At 40.1% G+C, this 20,162-nt stretch overlaps 3 protein-coding genes across 3 annotated transcripts; all 3 read left to right on the forward strand.

Moving 5' to 3' along the window:
- The first annotated feature begins 2,451 nt into the window (after positions 1 to 2,451).
- LOC124645135 (D-3-phosphoglycerate dehydrogenase-like) lies at positions 2,452 to 11,219 on the forward strand. Its single transcript, XM_047184885.1, has 8 exons — positions 2,452 to 2,603; positions 2,995 to 3,136; positions 3,588 to 3,739; positions 4,121 to 4,340; positions 4,983 to 5,115; positions 6,802 to 6,917; positions 7,588 to 7,690; positions 8,542 to 11,219. Exons 2-8 carry the CDS (start codon positions 3,002 to 3,004, stop codon positions 8,670 to 8,672), a joined length of 990 nt encoding a protein of 329 aa, XP_047040841.1. The 5' UTR covers positions 2,452 to 2,603; positions 2,995 to 3,001; the 3' UTR covers positions 8,673 to 11,219.
- Positions 11,220 to 14,721: 3,502 nt separating this feature from the next.
- LOC124645367 lies at positions 14,722 to 17,784 on the forward strand. Its single transcript, XM_047185170.1, has one exon. It carries the CDS (start codon positions 15,028 to 15,030, stop codon positions 16,306 to 16,308), a length of 1,281 nt encoding a protein of 426 aa, XP_047041126.1. The 5' UTR covers positions 14,722 to 15,027; the 3' UTR covers positions 16,309 to 17,784.
- Positions 17,785 to 17,894: 110 nt separating this feature from the next.
- LOC124645132 (proline-rich receptor-like protein kinase PERK1) lies at positions 17,895 to 18,395 on the forward strand. Its single transcript, XM_047184883.1, has 2 exons — positions 17,895 to 17,957; positions 18,048 to 18,395. The coding sequence occupies exons 1-2, from the start codon at positions 17,895 to 17,897 to the stop codon at positions 18,393 to 18,395; spliced, it is 411 nt and encodes a 136-aa protein (XP_047040839.1).
- Positions 18,396 to 20,162: the final 1,767 nt, after the last annotated feature.

Below are 20,162 nucleotides of genomic sequence, written 5' to 3' on the forward strand. Positions count from 1 at the left end.
GGGGGGGACATACTTTTTACGACTTTGAGAGCTGATATCTCAAAAACCGTTCACTTTAAGAAAAATGTTTTTTAGAAAACTTTATATCATTTTAAAAGACCTTTCCATTGATACCCCACACGGGTATGTACATCGAAAAAAAAAATTTCATCCCTCAGTTACATGTATGGGGGGCCCCACCCCCAATTCTTTTTTTTACTATTTAGTGTCATATTTTTGTAGCGGTTCATACAACACATATTCCCATCAAATTTCATCACTGTAGTACTTATAGTTTCCGAGTAAATCGGCTGTGACAGACGGACAGACGGACAGACGGACAGACGGACATGACGAAACTATAAGGGTTCCGTTTTTGCCATTTTGGCTACGGAACCCTAAAAAGAAATGGATTTGCTTGAGTGTGGAGGAACAAGGGGGCGATTTTTGCAGTTTGCATATAATTGCTTCGCCACGCTGTTGCCAACCAGCGTTGAGTCGGCGAGGGCATTCTCAGCAGCGGGGTACATTGCAACGGACATTAGATGCCGTTTAGCAGATGAAACTATTAATACCCTTTGTTTTTTAAGGAGTCATTTTCAAAATCACTCTTTTTACTAATTCCCTTGAAATAAGCTTATTGTTTTGATTACCTAATTTACCTACGTTAATTTCCTTACAACCTGATTATTATTTAGTTGGTAAGATTAAAGAATAAAGGTTTTTATTTTCTTTCGAGTAATATGTTATTTTCATTAACCTCACTATCACAAACAAGCAGTTATCAGACATACAGCTTTTTCAGTCATCTGAATTCAATTTTTTTTTAAATTAGACGGGATCCCGAAAATTCCGGGATCCCGCGGGATTGATATTTCTAATCCCGCGGGATCCCGAATTTGCAATCTCGAGTCGGGATTGCATTCCCTAATCCTGGCTGCGGCAGCTAACACAACGCGCCTGATTGCACGGCAGCCAGCTAGCTGCACGCGACCAGAGCTGGTGTAGCAGTCAGTGTCTGCGCACTAGTTGTAGCAGCCAGACGTATTTCCTTAGCTATAAATAAGCCTGCTTAAACACCTTGTCAAGAAACTTATGAATTGCAAATAAATGATATGAAATGAAACAAATAAGTACTGAGCTGAATAATATTTAATAAATAAAAATCGAAGGCGAAGGCAACGTTGTCGTTGCAGGCGACGATGTTTCGTATTGCTGAATACCATTTCTCATACATTTGAAAGCAAATCTTAGTTCGATGTAAGCAGGGTTCCGTATTATTATTTATAAAACGTTCAATAATTATTATACATTCCATATTCTGTGATATTTCAAGCATCTACCTGTCGCCCCAAAATATTTATCTTATTCTAGTTTTCACTATCTGTTGTTATAGCGGCAACAGAAATACATCATCTGTGAAATTTTCAGCTCTCTAACTATCACGGTTCATGAGATATAGCCTGGTGACGGACGGACGCATGGACGGACGGAGGAGCGAAAACAATAGGGCCCCGTTTTACCCTTTGGGCACGGAACCCTAAAAAAAAAGCAAATCGTTCATACCAATACCTAAAGGATCAGCAAGCTACGTTATCGTATTATGAAATACTAAATGAGCAATCGAAAGCGATGTGATAAACATGTTTACGCAAACAAAAGCGCGCGAGACGCAACACCGACCTCTTCTGACATCACGACGCACTACTACAGTCTAACAGGGGCTCGATTCTGCTAATTTTACTTAAGTGACACATACGCCTGATATCCAACAGGGGTCCGATTCTCCTAATTTTACTTAAGCGACATACGATTCACATTCGATTACGATCCAATCACGACTCGATTACGATTGAAGCGTATGTGGCATTCCGCTATTTTTTCTTTGAAATAAACGTTTATTGATCTGTGGTATTCTATGTCTGTGATATTCTTATTATCTGTGATTCAATAATGAATCATTTTGTCTGCAAATGATTTACGATTGCAAAATGATTGTAAAGCAAACTACCGTATAGACCAAAATCACCAAAATAGCAGACCAATCGCAAACCAATCGAATGTCATTGGAATACGATTGATCTTATATCAGTAGCAGAATGCCCGATAAAGTTAAAACTGCTATTGCGATTACATTGTTATCCAATTGTCACATTATTATAACTTAGCAGAATCGGGCCCCAGACAAACAACATTACCGATTGTTCAAACATAAAACCATAATAAAACCTAATGATCAGATACGGTAAACATACCTATACTTTTCTTAAAAGTCGACCCATAGTGACAAATCTTATCAAGTTCCTATTTTAGATTTCTGTAATGAAATCTGTAAATATGAGATTTTATCAAATACACACGGGCCTAAAATTGGTGCTGTAGCATCTTGGAGTGCACACCGAGACTTGCTTGATGTCACTCCGTGTCGTAGTAGCAGATCCGAGTGCAAACACAGACTATATAATGCCGGGACATTGTCGTTCGTTCATTGGCCGTTAACGAAGATAAGTGGCGACCGAGCGCCACGCAGCTCCATGCGCTCGGAACATATTCGCTCATTCCTCAGTATTTGTCCAGACTCCAGACGCGCAACATCGAGCACCCTCAGCCATCAACCGCCACTAGTGAGTACCAATAAGTTTTTTAAAGTTTTAACGTTAGCAAATCTACTAATAGAATTCCCTCAAATCATTAATTATGAATACAATAGGGCATTCAAGGCAAGTGAATTATTTTACTAGGCCGTAACTAATTTTTATTAAGTAGGTACTCCGATAAAAAAAAATTGCAGCTCAATTTTTCAAGTTTTTTGCACTTTTCGTTTTATGTTAGCTTGGTAATCCATTTGTATCGTGCCTAATCACCTTAAATCGAAAGATATAATTGTAAAGAAACCGGTTAGACACCCTCTTACACCAATGTAGGTGCAGTGGCCACGTGCTTTAATTCAAATATATTCCCTGATTCTACGTTGATTTTACATATTTTATTAATCTTAATATTCCTTTTTCTCAGCAACAAAATGGTTCTACAAATTAATTCAGTGCTGGTCGTCGATGGCGTCGGGTCCAACTGCACGGACATACTCAATTCACATGGCATCAGTGTGATCAACAAGCCAAAGATCAGCAAAGAAGAACTGCTCCAAGAGATACCGGTAAGTGCTACACACGCATCAATAACTTTACACATCGCTTATCGTTCTTTTTTATTACACGTGGTTGTTGCACTTTTTATATTCAGAGTATTTTTCGTTTGGTGTCGAGTTTAATATCGTCTGATCGTACTCTTTTGTTTTGGGATTGCATTTAATTCTATGAATTTATCAACATCATGATATTCCTGTATTACGAAAAACATTTTTTTCCCCTGAACGTTGGCCTGCACCTTATAATTATAGTTTTAATAGTTCGTCCATGAGCATATTCATTAAGCTACAAATTAACCATTAATTATATTGTCCTCTTCATGGCTAATTTAACGCCTTTAACTATTAGGCCACAATTGTACTTACCACATTTCACGCTACCCTCACTTCCAAAAAAAAAATCTTCCTATCAAAGTACTTAATCTAGGCAAAGTAATGAAACATTTCGATGTTTTAACAGAAATATGACGCGTTAGTGGTAAGATCAGCGTCTCAAGTGACCAAGGAAGTGCTGGAAGCTGGCGCGAAGCTGAAGGTGGTGGGCAGGGCTGGTGCTGGCGTGGACAACATCGACGTGACTGCCGCGCAGGAGAGAGGCGTGGGGGTCATCAAGTAAGTAACAAAGCTAATCATGACGAGTTTTAATATTCTTTCTTGTTCTAGAACTTTAATTTTTTTGTAAGCGGGTAGCTCGATTTTTGTCTTATGTCGTGTCCATTTAGGTTTTTAGCCGACTTCCCAAAAAGGAGGAGGTTCTCAATTCGTCAGGATATTTTTTTTCCTTATTATCCGTTATTGCACTCAATATTTAAAAACACATTTTGGAGAAAATGTTAGACTTCTTTATCTCGCCGTTTCTTTCTGTTGAGTATGAATATGATTGCATGGAGAAAGGAGAAAAAAGGCGATGAATGGAAGAAACATTTTAGAAGCAAGGCAGGAGAAGTAAAAGTGGGACATTTTTTCATGAAACTTGGTATGCGTTTGTTACAGTGCCCCCGGAGCAAATGCCCTCAGCGCCTGCGAGCTGACCTGCAGCCTGATCCTCAACCTGTCGAGGCATGTGGTGCCTGCCGCCGCAGCCCTACGCGGCGGCAGGTGGGACCGCACCCTCTACACCGGCACGGAACTCAACGGCAAGACTCTCGCCATCCTCGGTCTCGGCAGGGTCGGCAGAGAAGTCGCCGTCCGCATGCAGTCCTTCGGCATGAAGGTAAACTTTCTTTACTCTAGGTCTGTACGATATCAGCGAATAAACTCGACACATTTCTATGGCGTGCTTAGCCGTCAAAGCGGCATTTTTATTGTGAATAATGTCACTTTGACGGCAAACCACGACTTAAGAAACGAGCATCGTCGTCAACAGCATTTTTTAATGATTTTCTTATGTTTCCATAAACGGAAATGGAATTTGGATTGTGTAGAAATATTAATTGCATTTGGAGTTGAATAAACTAGCAGAGTTTACCCATGTCTGTATTGAGGACGAACTTGACCAATTTGATGGTCAAGTTCGTATTGATCTAACAGTAGGTAAGTGATGATGACACAAATGAATGTAAACTTAAATATACACAGAACTCGTGAATGACCGATTAGATAAGGGGGCAATATTACTTTGCCTAATGGAAATATTCCTGCGATTTTTCTGATGAAATAGCGTTGATGCTAACTTTTAACCTGCTAATAAAAAAATCTGCCTTTATTTAGACTATAGTTGTGCATAACTTGCTTTAGCTCTAATTAGCGCTCGCTTGCAACAATGGGCGAATTTTAATTGAATTATTTATTTCATTGTCTGCTGATGCCAATTGATTTTTTAACTGGAATCTTATGAAAGACATGTGTTACACAGATCATCGGCTACGACCCGTTCGTGTCGGCGGAGCAGTGCGCCAGCTTCCACGCCACCAAGATGGAGCTCGAACAGATCTGGCCTCTGGCTGATTACATTACACTGCACACTCCTCTCATTGCCTCTACTAAAAGTAAGTACGCATTTATAAGCAACTACCGACGTATTAGCGTAATAAAATATTTTTGTGACTTGGTTTAATTCACTGTAGGTAATAATGGATGTATTTGAATTGATTTCAATTAAGGGCATTTAAAGAGCATTACACTGCATTTGCACGTAAACAACTACTTTTTGTATATTTCATATACAGTCGACTCTTGTTAATTCAAACCTGCGATATTTCGAACCTCTCGTTAATTCAAAGTTATCACGAGTTCCCTACAAAATCTCTTTGTATTTCGAACTAAATCAATACATTTTTAAGCTTGTGGCACATTATAGCAGCACCGCAACAGCACGGCTGCAGCACGGCGTCGCCTCGAATTAAGACTACGGCTAGCTGCCAGCGCGCCAACCACGCGCTGTCCGCTCGCCGTCGGCGCGCCGGCCGCGCGCCGGCCGCGGGGTGTAAGCTTGCTGTCACCGCAAACTCAATATTATTTTAAGACGATTATGATTGATGTTATGATTGAACACGACGTAATGACATTGTTTCGCTGCCGGCTCGGAGTCGGCGCGTAATTAGCACGCCGTCGGCGCGCTGTACGCATGAGGACCGCTCGCTTGCAGCACGCGGGCGGCGAGTCGAGTTGTGTGGAAGCGGCAAGCACGCTGACTGCTCGCCGTTGGCTTTTTCATATTGACATTACGAAATATATTATAATATACACGATTTAATGCTCTAAATTGAATGACAACTTAAATGCTGGTGTGGAGCCGTGCTGTTGCCGTGCTGTTGTAATGTGCCACGTCCTTTATGCACTTGGTAATTCGAACGAAAAAAGCATTGCTATATAATAAAACGACGCGTTAATTCGAATTCTTAGTCGTCCAACACTCGAGAATTCAAAGTTGCAGAGAGAAAGAGGCGGAAAGATTGTAAGTCAGAGTCAGAGAGCAGTCTGAGTAGCAGCAATCTGTTTTGTTCAGTGTGACGGAGCTGTCTCGAAAGATTAATTAATTAATTAATATTATGAATACATGTATGCACACAAATGTGTCTTTAAACTTTTGACATTGTTATAAAATGGCAGTTAACAAATAATAATTGATCAACACTTAATAATTCGAAGTTTTATTTATTTTCTCTCACAAATTTCGAACCATTTAATATTTCAAAAACATGATAATTCGTAATATTTTAAGAGTCCCTCGAGTTTCGAATTAACGAGAGTCGACTGTATTTTTATTTTATGAAACATAATTTATTTGCGATTATAAGCGATGTTCTACTGATTCAACGATTGCATAGAAAGCTTCTTGTGTTGATTTATTTCACAAATTGTTTAGGTCATGAAGAAAATAATCGAGATAGTTTACGACCGAGTTAATTATTGGTTAGTTACAAGTAATTTTAAAACAATCGGTCTTACCTAACACATTGTGTGGTTTGTTAATATTCATGAGCTTCACTGCTTAGTTAGTGGTGTACAGGTCAATCGATTACTCAAATATGTTGATATGTTTTTCTTGAGATATAAGTACCTATTTTTTTCGACATATTCGGACACATGAGGATCCAAGATTTGATTTTTTGTAATAGTAGGAGATTGGTACTGATTGGAGTGTCAGATTTTAATGACCCAACCCCACCTCTTCTCTGTTACTGTTTGGCACAATCCCACAGTCCAGGTACTAACCATACTATTGTTAACAGATTTCATCAACGCCAAAGTCCTGGGCCAATGTAAGAAAGGCATCAAGATTGTTAACGTAGGACGCGGCGGTCTTATCCAGGAACGTGACCTCCTCGATGGACTGAACTCTGGACAGGTGAGTTTGTCTTTCAGCTTAGTTTTGTTCGTCACCCAGTTACAGCCTTTTTATCGTCCCACTGCTGGGCACAGGCCTCCTCTCACACGGAGAAGGATTGAGCGTTAATCACCACGCTTCCTCAATGCGGGTTGGTGATCTCAGACTTTTTAGTTTTTTCCTTCCTCTTTTTCTCAGCCATTGGTGCCTAAGATACTTAGAAAGTGCATACAAACTTAGAAAAGTTGCATTTGTACTTGCCTGACCTGGAAACGAACCCACGAACTCATACATGAGGTTGGTGCTTTACCCACTAGGCCACCACAACTTCTTTTACGGCACCCATGATGAAAATTTTATAGGAAACTGGTCAGCTGGCAGTTGCTGTTGATAGTTATTTTCCATTCTAATATTATCAGAGGTAAATTTTAGTTGTATCCCTAAAGGCTCTGGAACTATTGAACCGAATCGAAAAAGTCGTTGTGTTGGGAAGCTACTTTATCCCCGGGTGACATAGTTTAGGCTACACTTTATCCGAGGGCAAAAAGTACTCTCCATGGACCGTAGGCAACTCTAGTATGATGCAACATTCTTGAAACACAAACGGAAACATATATTTTAGACGTACATAATACATTTGTAAGGTGTATTATCAACGTAGTATGATGTTAATGAATGTCGTATTTACCAGGTTGGCGGAGCAGCTCTTGACGTCTTCGAGCAGGAGCCGCCTACAGATCCTTTGACCTTGGAGATCATCCAGCACAAAGCTGTCATTGCCACTCCTCATTTAGGTAAGCTTATTCTTCTTAGCTTATGGCATCATGTCACCATGTCGATGCCGGACTGCCGAACCTGAGGTCCCGGATTCGATTCCCGGTTCGGTCGACATTTGTGTAATGAGCATGCTTGTTGGCCGTGGTCTGGGTATAATATGTATATATGTAGCTATATATAGTTTTTCTGTTGTGTAACCCATAACACAAGTTAATTAATAATTTAGATACCATGAGGCTAACCGACAGTGTGTGAAAAAAGGTGTCTCGACATCATTATCCAGAACACACAAGCATTGCCCTTCAGGTACTTTTAAAAATCTACGTTATGTCGGTACATAACTGTATGATGGTTATAAGGTGTGCCTACATATCTCACTGTATTCAACTTATTTTGCTTTACAATCACTTACATTGAATAAGCGATTTGGTACGCAACAAAACTATTGTCACTCTGTCCTCCGTCCTTACTTCTAAATTCTACCTCTATACTATTATCTATCTATGTATATCTATATACATATAAAAGAAAGTCGTGTTAGTTACTCCACTTATAACTCAAGAACGGCTGAACCGATTTAGCTGAAAATTGGCAGGAAGGTAGTTTAGAGCCAGGAGGAGGACATAGGGTAGTTTTTGTCACTATCCGGCTACGGGAAGCAGTTAAATCGGTCCGCGGGTGAAACCGCGGGCGGAAAGCTAGTAATACTATAAAGCCGATGAGTTTGTTTGTTTGAACGCGCTAATCTCAGGAAGTACTGGTCCGATTTGAAAAATTCTTTCACTGCTAGACAGTCAGGCTATGTGCTACTTTTTATGCGGGTTCGTGCAGAGGTTCCTTAGAAACTATAGCTATGTTTTTATCGTAGGTGCTTCAACGAAGGAAGCCCAAGTGCGAGTGGGTCAGGAGATAGCGGAACAGCTGGTGAACCTCGTGAAGCCTGGCAGCTACAGCACTCCCCTCGCCGAGGTCACCCGTGTCCTCAACAAACAGGCTTGAACATGGAGTTCGGTTATCTCGCACTGTTACAACTATATTTATGTACTTATAGTTTAATTTATTCTGGTAAATAATAACACTGGTCTACAGCATTTTTGTCCCAAAAGTGAAATATAGAATAAATTCTTGTAGAATGTATGATACGTAATCGAAGTCCATAACATAAATTTGCACTAGCACGTCGGGATTTGAAGATGTACCCCTCCGAAAGTTCTAAAAACGCGATATTTACGATGTTTGTCAATTTTTTTTAAGGTCAGCAAAATTGTTTGGTAATTTCTAACTAAAGCATTATATAGTACCTACCATTGATTATACACTAATTCTGGAAGGTATAGATACGCCACTCTCTCTCTCTTTCAAGCTATTTATCCCACATGGTGGTGGTCTGCTTTCCTAATTTTTCTTCTCCACTTCGCTCTATCTAAGACATCGTTCTCTGAGAGCCAAAATTTTGAAAACTATATTTATGCAGACTGGGTAAACAGCGCTATAGGTGGCGCTAGTACTACCAGAGTTACTTAATTTCGTACAACATTTTATACTTGTTCATTTGATAAACGAGTACCCCATCAAACTTACACCTTGCGGCCACCGCGCGGACTACGAGCTTGCACCTTGCAGACAACGCGTAGTTAGCGCGCTGGCAGCTAGCCGTAGTCTAAATTCGAGGCGACGCCGTGCTGCAGCTGTGCTATTGCGGTGCCGGTATAATGTGCCATGACCTCAAACCCATTACTCTAAATTGATGTTCAAGCCAACCAGAAAAAATAAAAAGAAATATAGATTTATTAAAATGCTTTGTGCTGGTGGCTCCAGTGAAGTCTACAAAGTACTGGAAGCGCATAAACCTGTCCAGGAGCCCGGACCCTGGCGCAAAGTTACAACATGAAAACATGCGGCGCCGACCATGCGGTATCAAATATTCTACAAGAAATTATATACTTACATCACTTTTGTGACAAAAATTATAGCAATTTGCAGACCAGTGTAATTCATTTAAAACTCTATCAGGTATCACACGTCACATCACATCATATCCTCGAAGTTTAAATATTTATATATGTACACAGCTTATTCTCCCTCAATATCTCAATACTTTTAATCATAATACATTATAGCTCTGACAGCAGTTTAGCAAAATTATTGACAAAAAGTACTAAATAATAAACATGTTCAAACATTCAAAAACAAATAGAACCTTCATGATTAAGTAGTTAAGTAATTCTCTAAATCAAACAATCACATTAAAAAATCGTATCGTATTATTCTCCCTCAATACTGTTAACATACATTATAACACTGACAGCAGTTTAGCAAAATTATTGACAAAAAGTACTTTTTCACTACTGGAAAAGCTAGTCTTGAATATAAACAGTTTATAAACCCTTTCACTTATGACATGATGACAGTCTATATAATAAACATGTTAAAAAAATCAAAAACAAATAGAACCTTCATGTTTAAGTAGTAAGTAATTCTCTAATCAAACAATCACATTAAAAAATCGTATCGTATCGTCGAAATTAGTAAATTGTTATTTTGTGGAAGCTACATTGTCAAATAAATCTTTACTAATTGTTTATAGGTAGTATTAAGTCTATTATGTTTAAGTTTAGTTTAATTTATATAGTAGGTATAGTATTAAGTCTATTATGTTTAAGTTTAGTTTAATTTATATAAGTACCGTCAGTCAAATAAAAAAATCAAAAACAAATAGAACCTTCATGTTTAAGTAGTAAGTAATTCTCTAATCAAACAATCACATTAAAAAATCGTATCGTATCGTCGAAATTAGTAAATTGTTATTTTGTGGAAGCTACATTGTCAAATAAATCTTTACTAATTGTTTATAGGTAGTATTAAGTCTATTATGTTTAAGTTTAGTTTAATTTATATAGTATAGTATTAAGTCTATTATGTTTAAGTTTAGTTTAATTTATATAAGTACCGTCAGTTGCAGAAACGTCCAAAAAAATTAAAGCTCCATTAAATCTATTGCTGAAACTGATCTTGTTGACAAAGATAGATTTAAAGAAGCTGCTTTAATGGATTTTTGTGCACGGTTAGAATAAGTCTTAGTTTTTAAAAAATCAGTTCACAGGTACAATCGTTTTTTTTTGTAAAACTGTTGCACGTTGAAATAAATTTACATAAAGGCCGGCAATACACGGACCGCTTGAAGCAGTCCGGAAGGACAGCTGTCGACTGCACAGTGAACTGCAGTTCTATGGACGCACACGAAAAAAATGATGACTTTGAAAAATTTCTTATAGCAGAATTTTACTTTGAACAAGGCACACTTTTTACAGGCTATGTTTAAGTTTAGTGTTAAGTTTATTTTGAAATAAGTATTGTCAGAATGCATGAAGTTATTTAGTTAGTTATGTAGTTAGTTTATTTAAAAATAAAATAAAATTATAAGAAGAAGACTATTTGAAAAATGACTTTCAGCAGGGTTTGAACTTTTTATTTAAGTATGCATGTTTTCTAAATTAATTGGAAGCTGATTGTGGATGCACCAATAAAATTAATCAATATACTCAACTAAACTCTTATCATTTCATCATCATGTCTCGAGCCTTTTCCCAAGTATGTTGGCCTTCCAGTCTAACCGGGTGCAGCTGAGTATCAGTGCTTTACAAGAAGCGACTGCCTTTCTGACCTCAACCCAGTTACCCGGGCAACCCGATACCCTTTGGTAAGACAGCCGGACCTACAGTTTGCCCTCCGAAACACAGTCACATACAGCCTTAGAAAAGTTGCATTATAACTTGCCTGACGCACACTCATACTTGCCTCACTCACACTCATGCTCGCCTGACACACCCACATGACCCACATACTAGAGAGGTTACTAGAGAGGTTCTTTAGCGATGAGCCACCCGAACTCACCGCCCACAGACCCACGCCTACGGTCCAATGCAACTTTTCTAAGTTTGTATGTAATTTCTAAGTATATCTTGGACACCAACTGCTGATAAAAAGGTGAAGGAACTCTCATCTTAAGGAAACCTGGACTATAGTCTGAAATCACCCACCCGCATTGAGCAAGCGTGGTGATAAAAGCAGCAGTGGGACGATAAACTGTAACAGAAATATTAAGCTTTGTGCTTAAAAGAATCAATAGGAATAGAAAAAAATACTATTTAGGTTCTGTAGTATTTCAATATCTTTTTTCAGATAAGGATCAATACAAATGCAGCTACCCAAATAACGGCATAAATACATGCACACATCAAAAAAATGTTGCGATCACTTCGAAAAACTGAAATCTTTTTTATTACTGTAGATTATATTATGATTTTTTCTTCTTTTTAGATTCTTTATTTATTTATTTATATTTAAACATCTTCTTGGGTACCTACACTCCCGATGGGCAGCGATGAGTAGTTTTTGATGCCATTTTATAATTGTTTTTAGTTGTACATAAATTCATCAAAATTGATGATTGTTCCTGACATCCCGGACAGACAGACAGTCATATCAAAATTTAATGTCATAGCACCTCAAATTAAAATTCTGGACGAAACTTCATTGCACCTCCTAGGTTCACCAATTTTTGAAGAAAGTTTCACAACATTCATTGGCAATTGCATTTTTGAGCCGTTTGGGGTTGAAACCTTGGGACCATGGGGCCCAAGTGCCCACAGCAAAGACTATTTACTTTATGGCCCACAGACTCTTTCGAGATATCAGTAAGCGATTAGTGGAGTCCACTCGTGACCAAAGGGCTGGCCTATACTTCGGCCAAAGGATATGCATTGCCATCCAGCGTGGCAATGCAGCCAGCCTTTTGGGCACGATCCCCGCTGACAGCGATGTGGATGAATATTTTGATATATACTTAGTTTTACAGATCACCGACCTGTCCGTGTCTGGAGAAAACCAGACGACCGTGAAAGACAAAGAACTACCACTGGAACAGTTCAGCAAGGCGGAAAATCGGTGTCCTTTTGGGGTGGCATTATGATTGGAGCTAGAACGCCTTTGATCCCGTAACGGGGCTTCATGACAGCAGACATGTACAAAGCAGTTGCTATTAATGATATCGTCAGACCATTCAGAGTAAACCATGGGCACCAATTTATACTGGTCGATGATAATGCGCCCGCACATCGAGCTCAACGAGTCAATGCTGCTCTTCAAGAATACTATTCACATGATTAGACTGGTCTGCCGGCTCGCCCGACTTAAACCCAATAGAGAACGCGTGGGATGCTCTTAAACGAGCAGTATGGAACCGTGAGCCACGTCCCCAGACAGTTCCAGAGCTCAGAGAAGCCGCTATTTAAGAATGGGATAGGTTACGCCAGGAAATGCTGGATAACTTGATCCTCAGCATGCCCAGGAGGATCTTCACATGTGTTCGAGCCAGGGGAGGAGTTATTTTATATTGAAGTTACACCTTTTAATAATAAATTGTTGTTTAAGTTTAATTAAACAGTCTTTTTCTTTCTATTAAATTTCTATCACAATTACATTATGATTAAGGGCTCAATTTTTAAAAATAAATAATAAAAAATAGTTTTATATTTTAATTTCAAACAGGGTATTCCTATTAAAAGAAAGCATACAACATAGACTTTTCTTGATAAAGTTAAATTTAAAGAATTATAGGAGCTTATGCTATTGATCGCAAACTTTTTTGATGCGTGTATGTTGATAACATATGAGAGCAGTCCACAGTCGCGCTGCATTATGGCTACGCAACGCAATCGCAGCGTCAAAATTTACTGGAACTAAAGCAAAGAGTGATGCCCCCCGGCCCCACTGCCAGTGTTGCCAGAATATTACTTTTGTAACATTTTACGTTACTTTTGACTCATGTTACCTCCACGATACACGACACAATAATTATGTTACTTTAAGGTAGGCAAAAAATATATATTATATAACGTTTTTCATGTAACGATTATGAAAAACGATAGCAAAGTAAGTTGCAGAATCGAAAGACTTTACTGATTACTACATTGGTTGGTATATTACCTAAACACACACACAATTGTTTGCATGTTTTTTAACCTTTTAAACATCGTCAGTCGATTTTGATCAACCACTATTACAATGTTTCGAAGTTTAAGAAATGGAACAGATAGGAAACCCAGTTATTTTTTTGCGTAATAAAATGCCATAATATGGCATTGTACAGCTTGGCAAAAAAAGAGTCTGACGCGGTGACAGTTGGAACTAAAAATCAAAATTGTTAACATCGTTAATACTGGACATTGAAGTGTCCCATTGACATCGCCTACTTAGGATTGAATATCTCCAAAAATAACAAATATCAAAATCTGTGAGTCGTAGTATTCCGGGTTGCCACAGGTGCGATAGTGCTGACCTCATTTATTCCACACTCTTTTTTGCCAAGCTGTACCTATAATTTTCCACTAAACAAGGTAATGTTGTGGTGTCCTAGTGGTTAAAGAACCAACCTCTCATGGTACGTTCACACGCGCGCGTTCAAATCGACATTCAACGGGCACAGTCACGTTCACGAGCGTGTAAACGGTACGCCCGAGCCCGTGAACGCGCCCGTGCCCGTGAATGCCGCGAATCGGTCGAGTGTCGGTTTTTTGGCAAAGTTCAAAGGATGAATGTGCGGGCGCCCGGCGACTGTTTACACGCGCGCGGGCAGTCAGTCTCTCCTGCGCTTTCGTGACGATTAAACGTTCTAAGAAAGTCGCTACGATCGGAGATTACAACATGGCGGAATGGTTAACGTCGTTCATCATTTTGATTCTTTTTCCAATAAAAATAAGTTAAGGCAAAGGCTATGACAGCAACAACACCGAGATCCTCGCTGCTCGCCATTCTTGCACTGACTGACACGACGGCGCGCGTGTGAACAGCTTGAATGTCCGCCTGCCCGCGACGGGCTGCACGCCGCGCAGCCCGCCAGGCAGCCCGCCGGGCTGCGCGGCGCGCGTGTGAACGTAGCATCAAGTATGAGTACCTCTTCAGGCTTGTACCAATCCAATTTTTCTAATTTTGCCATCTCATGCTATATTTGCCTAACTGCCACTGGCAACACTGCCAGTGACGGACAGCACTATGTACGCCAGGTACGGTATGCCGTACGGCAGTCGAACGAAGTCAGGTTCCTGACTACCCGATATATTACTTTCCTCTATGTTCCTGACCAAAGAATAAAATAGTAATGTTCCATTTTTCCCTGACAATTCTCGTCGTCGTGTGGTGGTTTTAGTTTTTAAAATAGTCATACTGTGTAACTAATGAACAATCAGTGATTTAACGAAGTTATTTTGTGGTGCGGTGCATCACCAAGAAGATTTAATGAAAATCAGAATCACCAACCTTCATCACCTTTCGGTTACCTACCAGTAATACCAAAATGGCAGAGAACAATGATGAGACAGCCGCCGGCCTCATGAACTATTTACCAAATGAAATCTTAGAAAGCATTTTCGTGTACTTGTCATCGCAGGACCTGGTTCGCTGCCGCACAGTATGCTCTAGATGGAGAGGGGTCGTTGACCATCTATGCTCCAACCAGCACATCTGGCATAAATGCTGTAAAGATGACTTCCCGAATGTTTATACTATCGCCCGTAAGAAGTCGAAACGAGGACTGCATTGGTACAATTTGTACCGATCTCTGACGCTATGGAAGCAATTACAATATGCTTCAGAAGAACGAGACGAGTTCGCAACTGCAACATTCTCTGCTCAAGAGATTCGCAACTTCGAACTACTAGGGGACGGCATCCTGGGGGTTCTCAAAAAAGGATCTATTGTCTATTACGATATCGAAACTCTAGCGTTATCACGCCATAAGCCCATCATTGGTGATTACTGTAAGTACACTGAAAACGAGAATGTAATTGTAATATTAAGCTACGATCTACAATTGTTCATCATTCGAAAACGTAATACATTCAAGCATTTCCCCGAAGAAATTCATACTACTTTTGAAAGTGTAAAGTTGTTTGTTCTAGTTGCGCATGAATTGTTCTTCGTAAATGTAAATGATGAGATATTCTGTTGCGACTTGCGCTGCAGAGAGTTAACAGCAGATTTTTTGGTACAAACGGACAACAAAGCATACGATGGAATCTTGTCAATTGGTTACAGCCATGGAAACCTCAACATTCTTACTTTCCAACGCAACATATATGTTGTTTTGAGGGAAGATCTATTATTGCAATGTACTCTTGATACTACCTCCAATTTACTTCATGAACTGCATTATTATAATTTTTTGGAACATATGGATTGGCGAATATACTTCCAATGGATGTATACGATGAACCATGTAGTTCCTGATGGTCCCTTAAGAGATATTGTTTTTATCAGATCACATGGGGACGTCTATTTTGTTGGTTGCAACTGGGGAATATTACGCATATACTATGCTCCGTATAATAAGGGCCAAATGGACCTTTTCAACAAAAAGCCAATAAAACAGTACAACTTTATGGAGAGATCACTGTGTCCAGTTCTGTGCACTTGCCCCGTCCTACAAGTTGATGTCGTAGAAGGAAATGATATGCATATGGTTATTGTGGCTATGCCCAGCAAGATTGTAGTGCTTAAATTTATGCACACTTTTGAGACTGAACATTGCATATCTGAAGAAATACCTTCACAGTCACTGGAAGCTTCTTCAAACTAAATGCTATAATCATTGCATTGCAGATTATTTGCATGAGCAGTCAAGCTCAACTATACATTTCATATTCATAAATTTATATTTAAAAAAATCTTTTTCTCGTACATCATGATTATGTAGGTAGTGAATATTATAAATTTCATAAGTGTCCTCTGTATGTTTATTGTAAAACATATTCAGTATTATTGTAATAGCAGCCTAATGATTACATATTTAAGTAGTTTTGTGCAATAATTGCAAGTATATTTACTTAAGCATAAATGTTTGTGAATTGGAGATAAAAGACTTCTAGTAGGGCAGTTATAACTGCTGGTTGGTGTTACTCTATGTCTATATACTTAGGTGTAAGAATTCATGATAAAACATAAAATGTGTCACTTTTTACTTCAGAAATATTTAGTTTGAGATTTATTCTATATATTTTGAAATTGTAATATTTGGTTCATGAAAAACATTAGATAGGTTGACCAATTAGGTAAACAATCAAATTTGGAGGATTTAAAAATTATTCTGAGCTTTAAATGCCATAATATGGCCCTTTTATCAATTAGTAGGTAATATCAAGTAACTGGTAGGTACGTAAGATTAAAAAGATTGGGCTGTGGCATTATATGAAAGAGTGCCGCGGCTTAAGAAGGAACATGATGTGATTATTAAGAGTCTGACACTCCGTCACTCTGCACACAGCAGGAGGGGTCATTAGAGAAATTTACTGGATCATAAATATGCCTTTTTCTTGGATGTTATTGAAATTTAATTTAATTAAATCAGCTTTTTCTTCATAATTTTTATGCAATATTTTATAATAGGTAGAAAAACAATATCTTTACCAGCTTGCCTTAATTGGCTGTCTGGAGCAGACTTTGCTTGACTTGCCTTCATTGGCCGGTCACAAAGTGATTCTTTAAAATTTAGAACTATACTGTGCGCAACCAACAGTTTTTAATTATTGTAAAGAGACAATTTTACTTATCTAAGTGTGTAGAAATGCTGTTTAAAAAGTTGTGATGGCTGGAGGTTGTATCAATCACCTTTCAGTCAAATAATTAAAATATTCGTGGTTCATTGATGTATTTCACATACAGTAGTTATGTAAGTGTAGACTGTAGAGGCTGTTAGCTCCATTCCATGTAATAAAGGATGGGCCGCAGTACCTTACGATCTCAATTACGAGTTTAACACATAACCTCTTTATAATTTATTTAATTTAAGTAAGTATACAATATTTGGAGCTATTTTAAGAGTTGTTTTACATATTATGTTGTTAAGTTAATTTTTTCATAAAATTATTTACTTTGTACAGAAATTATGTATTTGTAGTTTTCAAGGTTTTTCGAACCTCTTGTTGTTACAGCATAACATATTGTTTTGCATCTGCTAGTATGTCATTTATGGTAATTAGGGAGCAAACCTACATTTTGTGAATCTGATTTGTAACAGTCTAGTCTTCGATTCTAGCAATTAAATGTCTAATTAAAATTATTTGTTTTATTGCACCTTATTAAATTATCCGAGCAGTTCAGAGTCTGCTTATTTATAGTCTATCTGGATGCAGCTGAGTACCATTGTTTTAAGCCCCCCAGTACGCAATGGCCCATGCGTGGACAATACACGCCATCACCAATGTGTTCACGGGGTATTGGTGTATGTTGGTGTGCAATCGGGCCACGCCCGACCTGGACGAGATACACGAGTAGCTGCGCGACGGCATCATTCTCGACTACGTGGCCGCGTACCGGTAGCACGTGGTCGCCTGCCACCCGCCCTCCGACTCCTCCGCCAGCGACCACCCGCCCGATGCCTCCCTTCCTCCGCCTTCGTCGCCAACTGAGCTCTCCTCACCCCAGGTCACGTCTCAGAGACCTCTATGTCCGCCGGTCGCACCGCTCGCCTTGTCGCCCAAACACTCAGGGCCCTCCGAGGCAAAGGCGCAAAGGCAGACAGAGTGCCGGTCGCAGTTAATAGTACACCCGCAGCCGGCGGGGCCGTACGCGCCGCTCGGCGTGGTGACACCGCCCCAGCCTGGCCCGTACGGGCCGCCCGGCGTGTTGACACCGGCCCTGCCTGGCTCGTACGCGCCGCCCCGATAAGTAGGGTTGGGGTAGACCTAAGGCCTCTGCCTCGAATTTTGCGGGCAGCGGGGCGGCGGCGGCGGCGGCGCGGGAGCGGCAGAATCTTACGCGTATAATCAAATGGAACGGCCCTCGAATACAGCGGCGCGGGAGCGGCGCGGCGGCGGGCAACGAGCGGTGCGCTCCAGTCAAGCGGTGACCGCCCGCGTTGGGCGTCTGCATTGTAGGCATAATGTTATACATTTTTTTTGTGACGTATCAAAATGTCTTCGGACGTGCAAGAGCTAATTATTTCGGCCATCTTTGAGAGGACACCCATATGGAACAGCAAACACAACACTACACTGCTATAGCGCCGCGCGATCTGCCCGCTAGTTTCGAGAACAGGTATGCGTTGCCCGCCCCGCTCCCGCGCCGCCGCCGCTGCCGCCCCGCTGCCCGCAAAATTCGAGGCAGAGGCCTAACAGTCAACGCGCGTGTGTCGGCGCGTGCCCCTGAGGCGATGCACGGGGTAGGTGAACACCTCTCTACCCCGTGCAAGAGGCGAGGCCCGTGCGAGGGCCAGCACTAGTGTGGGGCTGCGGAAGAATCTGGATTCCCGCGGCCCCGTGCAGACGTACAAGGAGGACATAAGGGATTTTTAGCCGGTAGGAGTCCGGCATACCCGCCTCTATATAATCCGCCTCTCCCCAGGCGGAGGAAGTCCATGAGGATTCCCCCCTCCCAAAAAAAAAAGACCTAACAGTCAGTTGTGTTTTTGGTTAACTCCCTAATTATATTTGTTTTAAATAAAAAAACAGTTTAATTTTATGTATTTAATGCATTCATTTGATTTTACCATCACTCACTTTTCCTTAATAAACTATCCTTAAAATTACTCAAGAACAAAAATATCACAATACACAATGGACAGCAAACTTGTGCACAGTATCAATGAGTTGGAGAAATTGTTCAGTTCCCGTATGTGTGACTATGAAGATAAGCTAGGCTACAGCTGGCACTGCTCCTGTCCACTCCAATCTGGCCTCACTGTCAGAAGAATTTTTGGAGTTTTGTCATCAAAACGTTGACTCATCTGAAAACTTAAGTTGGGTTCCTCTCTCAGGCAGTGGATAGCCATGAAACCTTCATGAGACAGAAGCTGCGGCTGTTTCACGGTGTTCCAGAAAGCAAGAATGAGAATCTCAGTGGCACTATTCTTGATATCATCGTTAAGCAGTTGAAGATTGATGATGCACAGCTTGAGATGTTTCAAGTGTGTCACAGGTTGGGTGCTTCATCGGGAAAATCAAGACCCGTGCTGGTGCGCTTTAGGGACATGGAATATCGGCGTACAGTTTGGGACAGCAAAACGTCGTTGAAAGGTACTGGCATCACCATTTCCGAATTTTTGACCAAGACTTGACATCAAGTCTTCCTAGCCGCCCGCAAACACTTTAGGATCAACAGCTGCTGCTCTGCGGAGGAAAAAATAATCATCCAGGCTGCTGATAAGTCGCGACATAAGATATTCCGTATGACCTTATTGCCCTGTACCCGACTAGCGTTGGTAAGGATATCAAGGCCAATCCGAGTTCGTCTCCGAATACTGCGAGCACTTCTTCCAAGTCTGAGGTGGCCAAGAAAACGAAGGTGTTGCGGAAGGCTCGGAAATAACTGCTATATTTATAGTTATTTGTTAATCGTTCTTTTTCGTGTGTCGGTATTATTAAAATAATATTTATTTTATTACGATTTATCGATTTATTATCACTTTTATTTTAGAAAACAAAACAAGTTGACGTT

This window comes from Helicoverpa zea, chromosome 31 (genome assembly GCF_022581195.2).
Source record: "Helicoverpa zea isolate HzStark_Cry1AcR chromosome 31, ilHelZeax1.1, whole genome shotgun sequence".
NCBI classification, from domain to species: domain Eukaryota; kingdom Metazoa; phylum Arthropoda; class Insecta; order Lepidoptera; family Noctuidae; genus Helicoverpa; species Helicoverpa zea.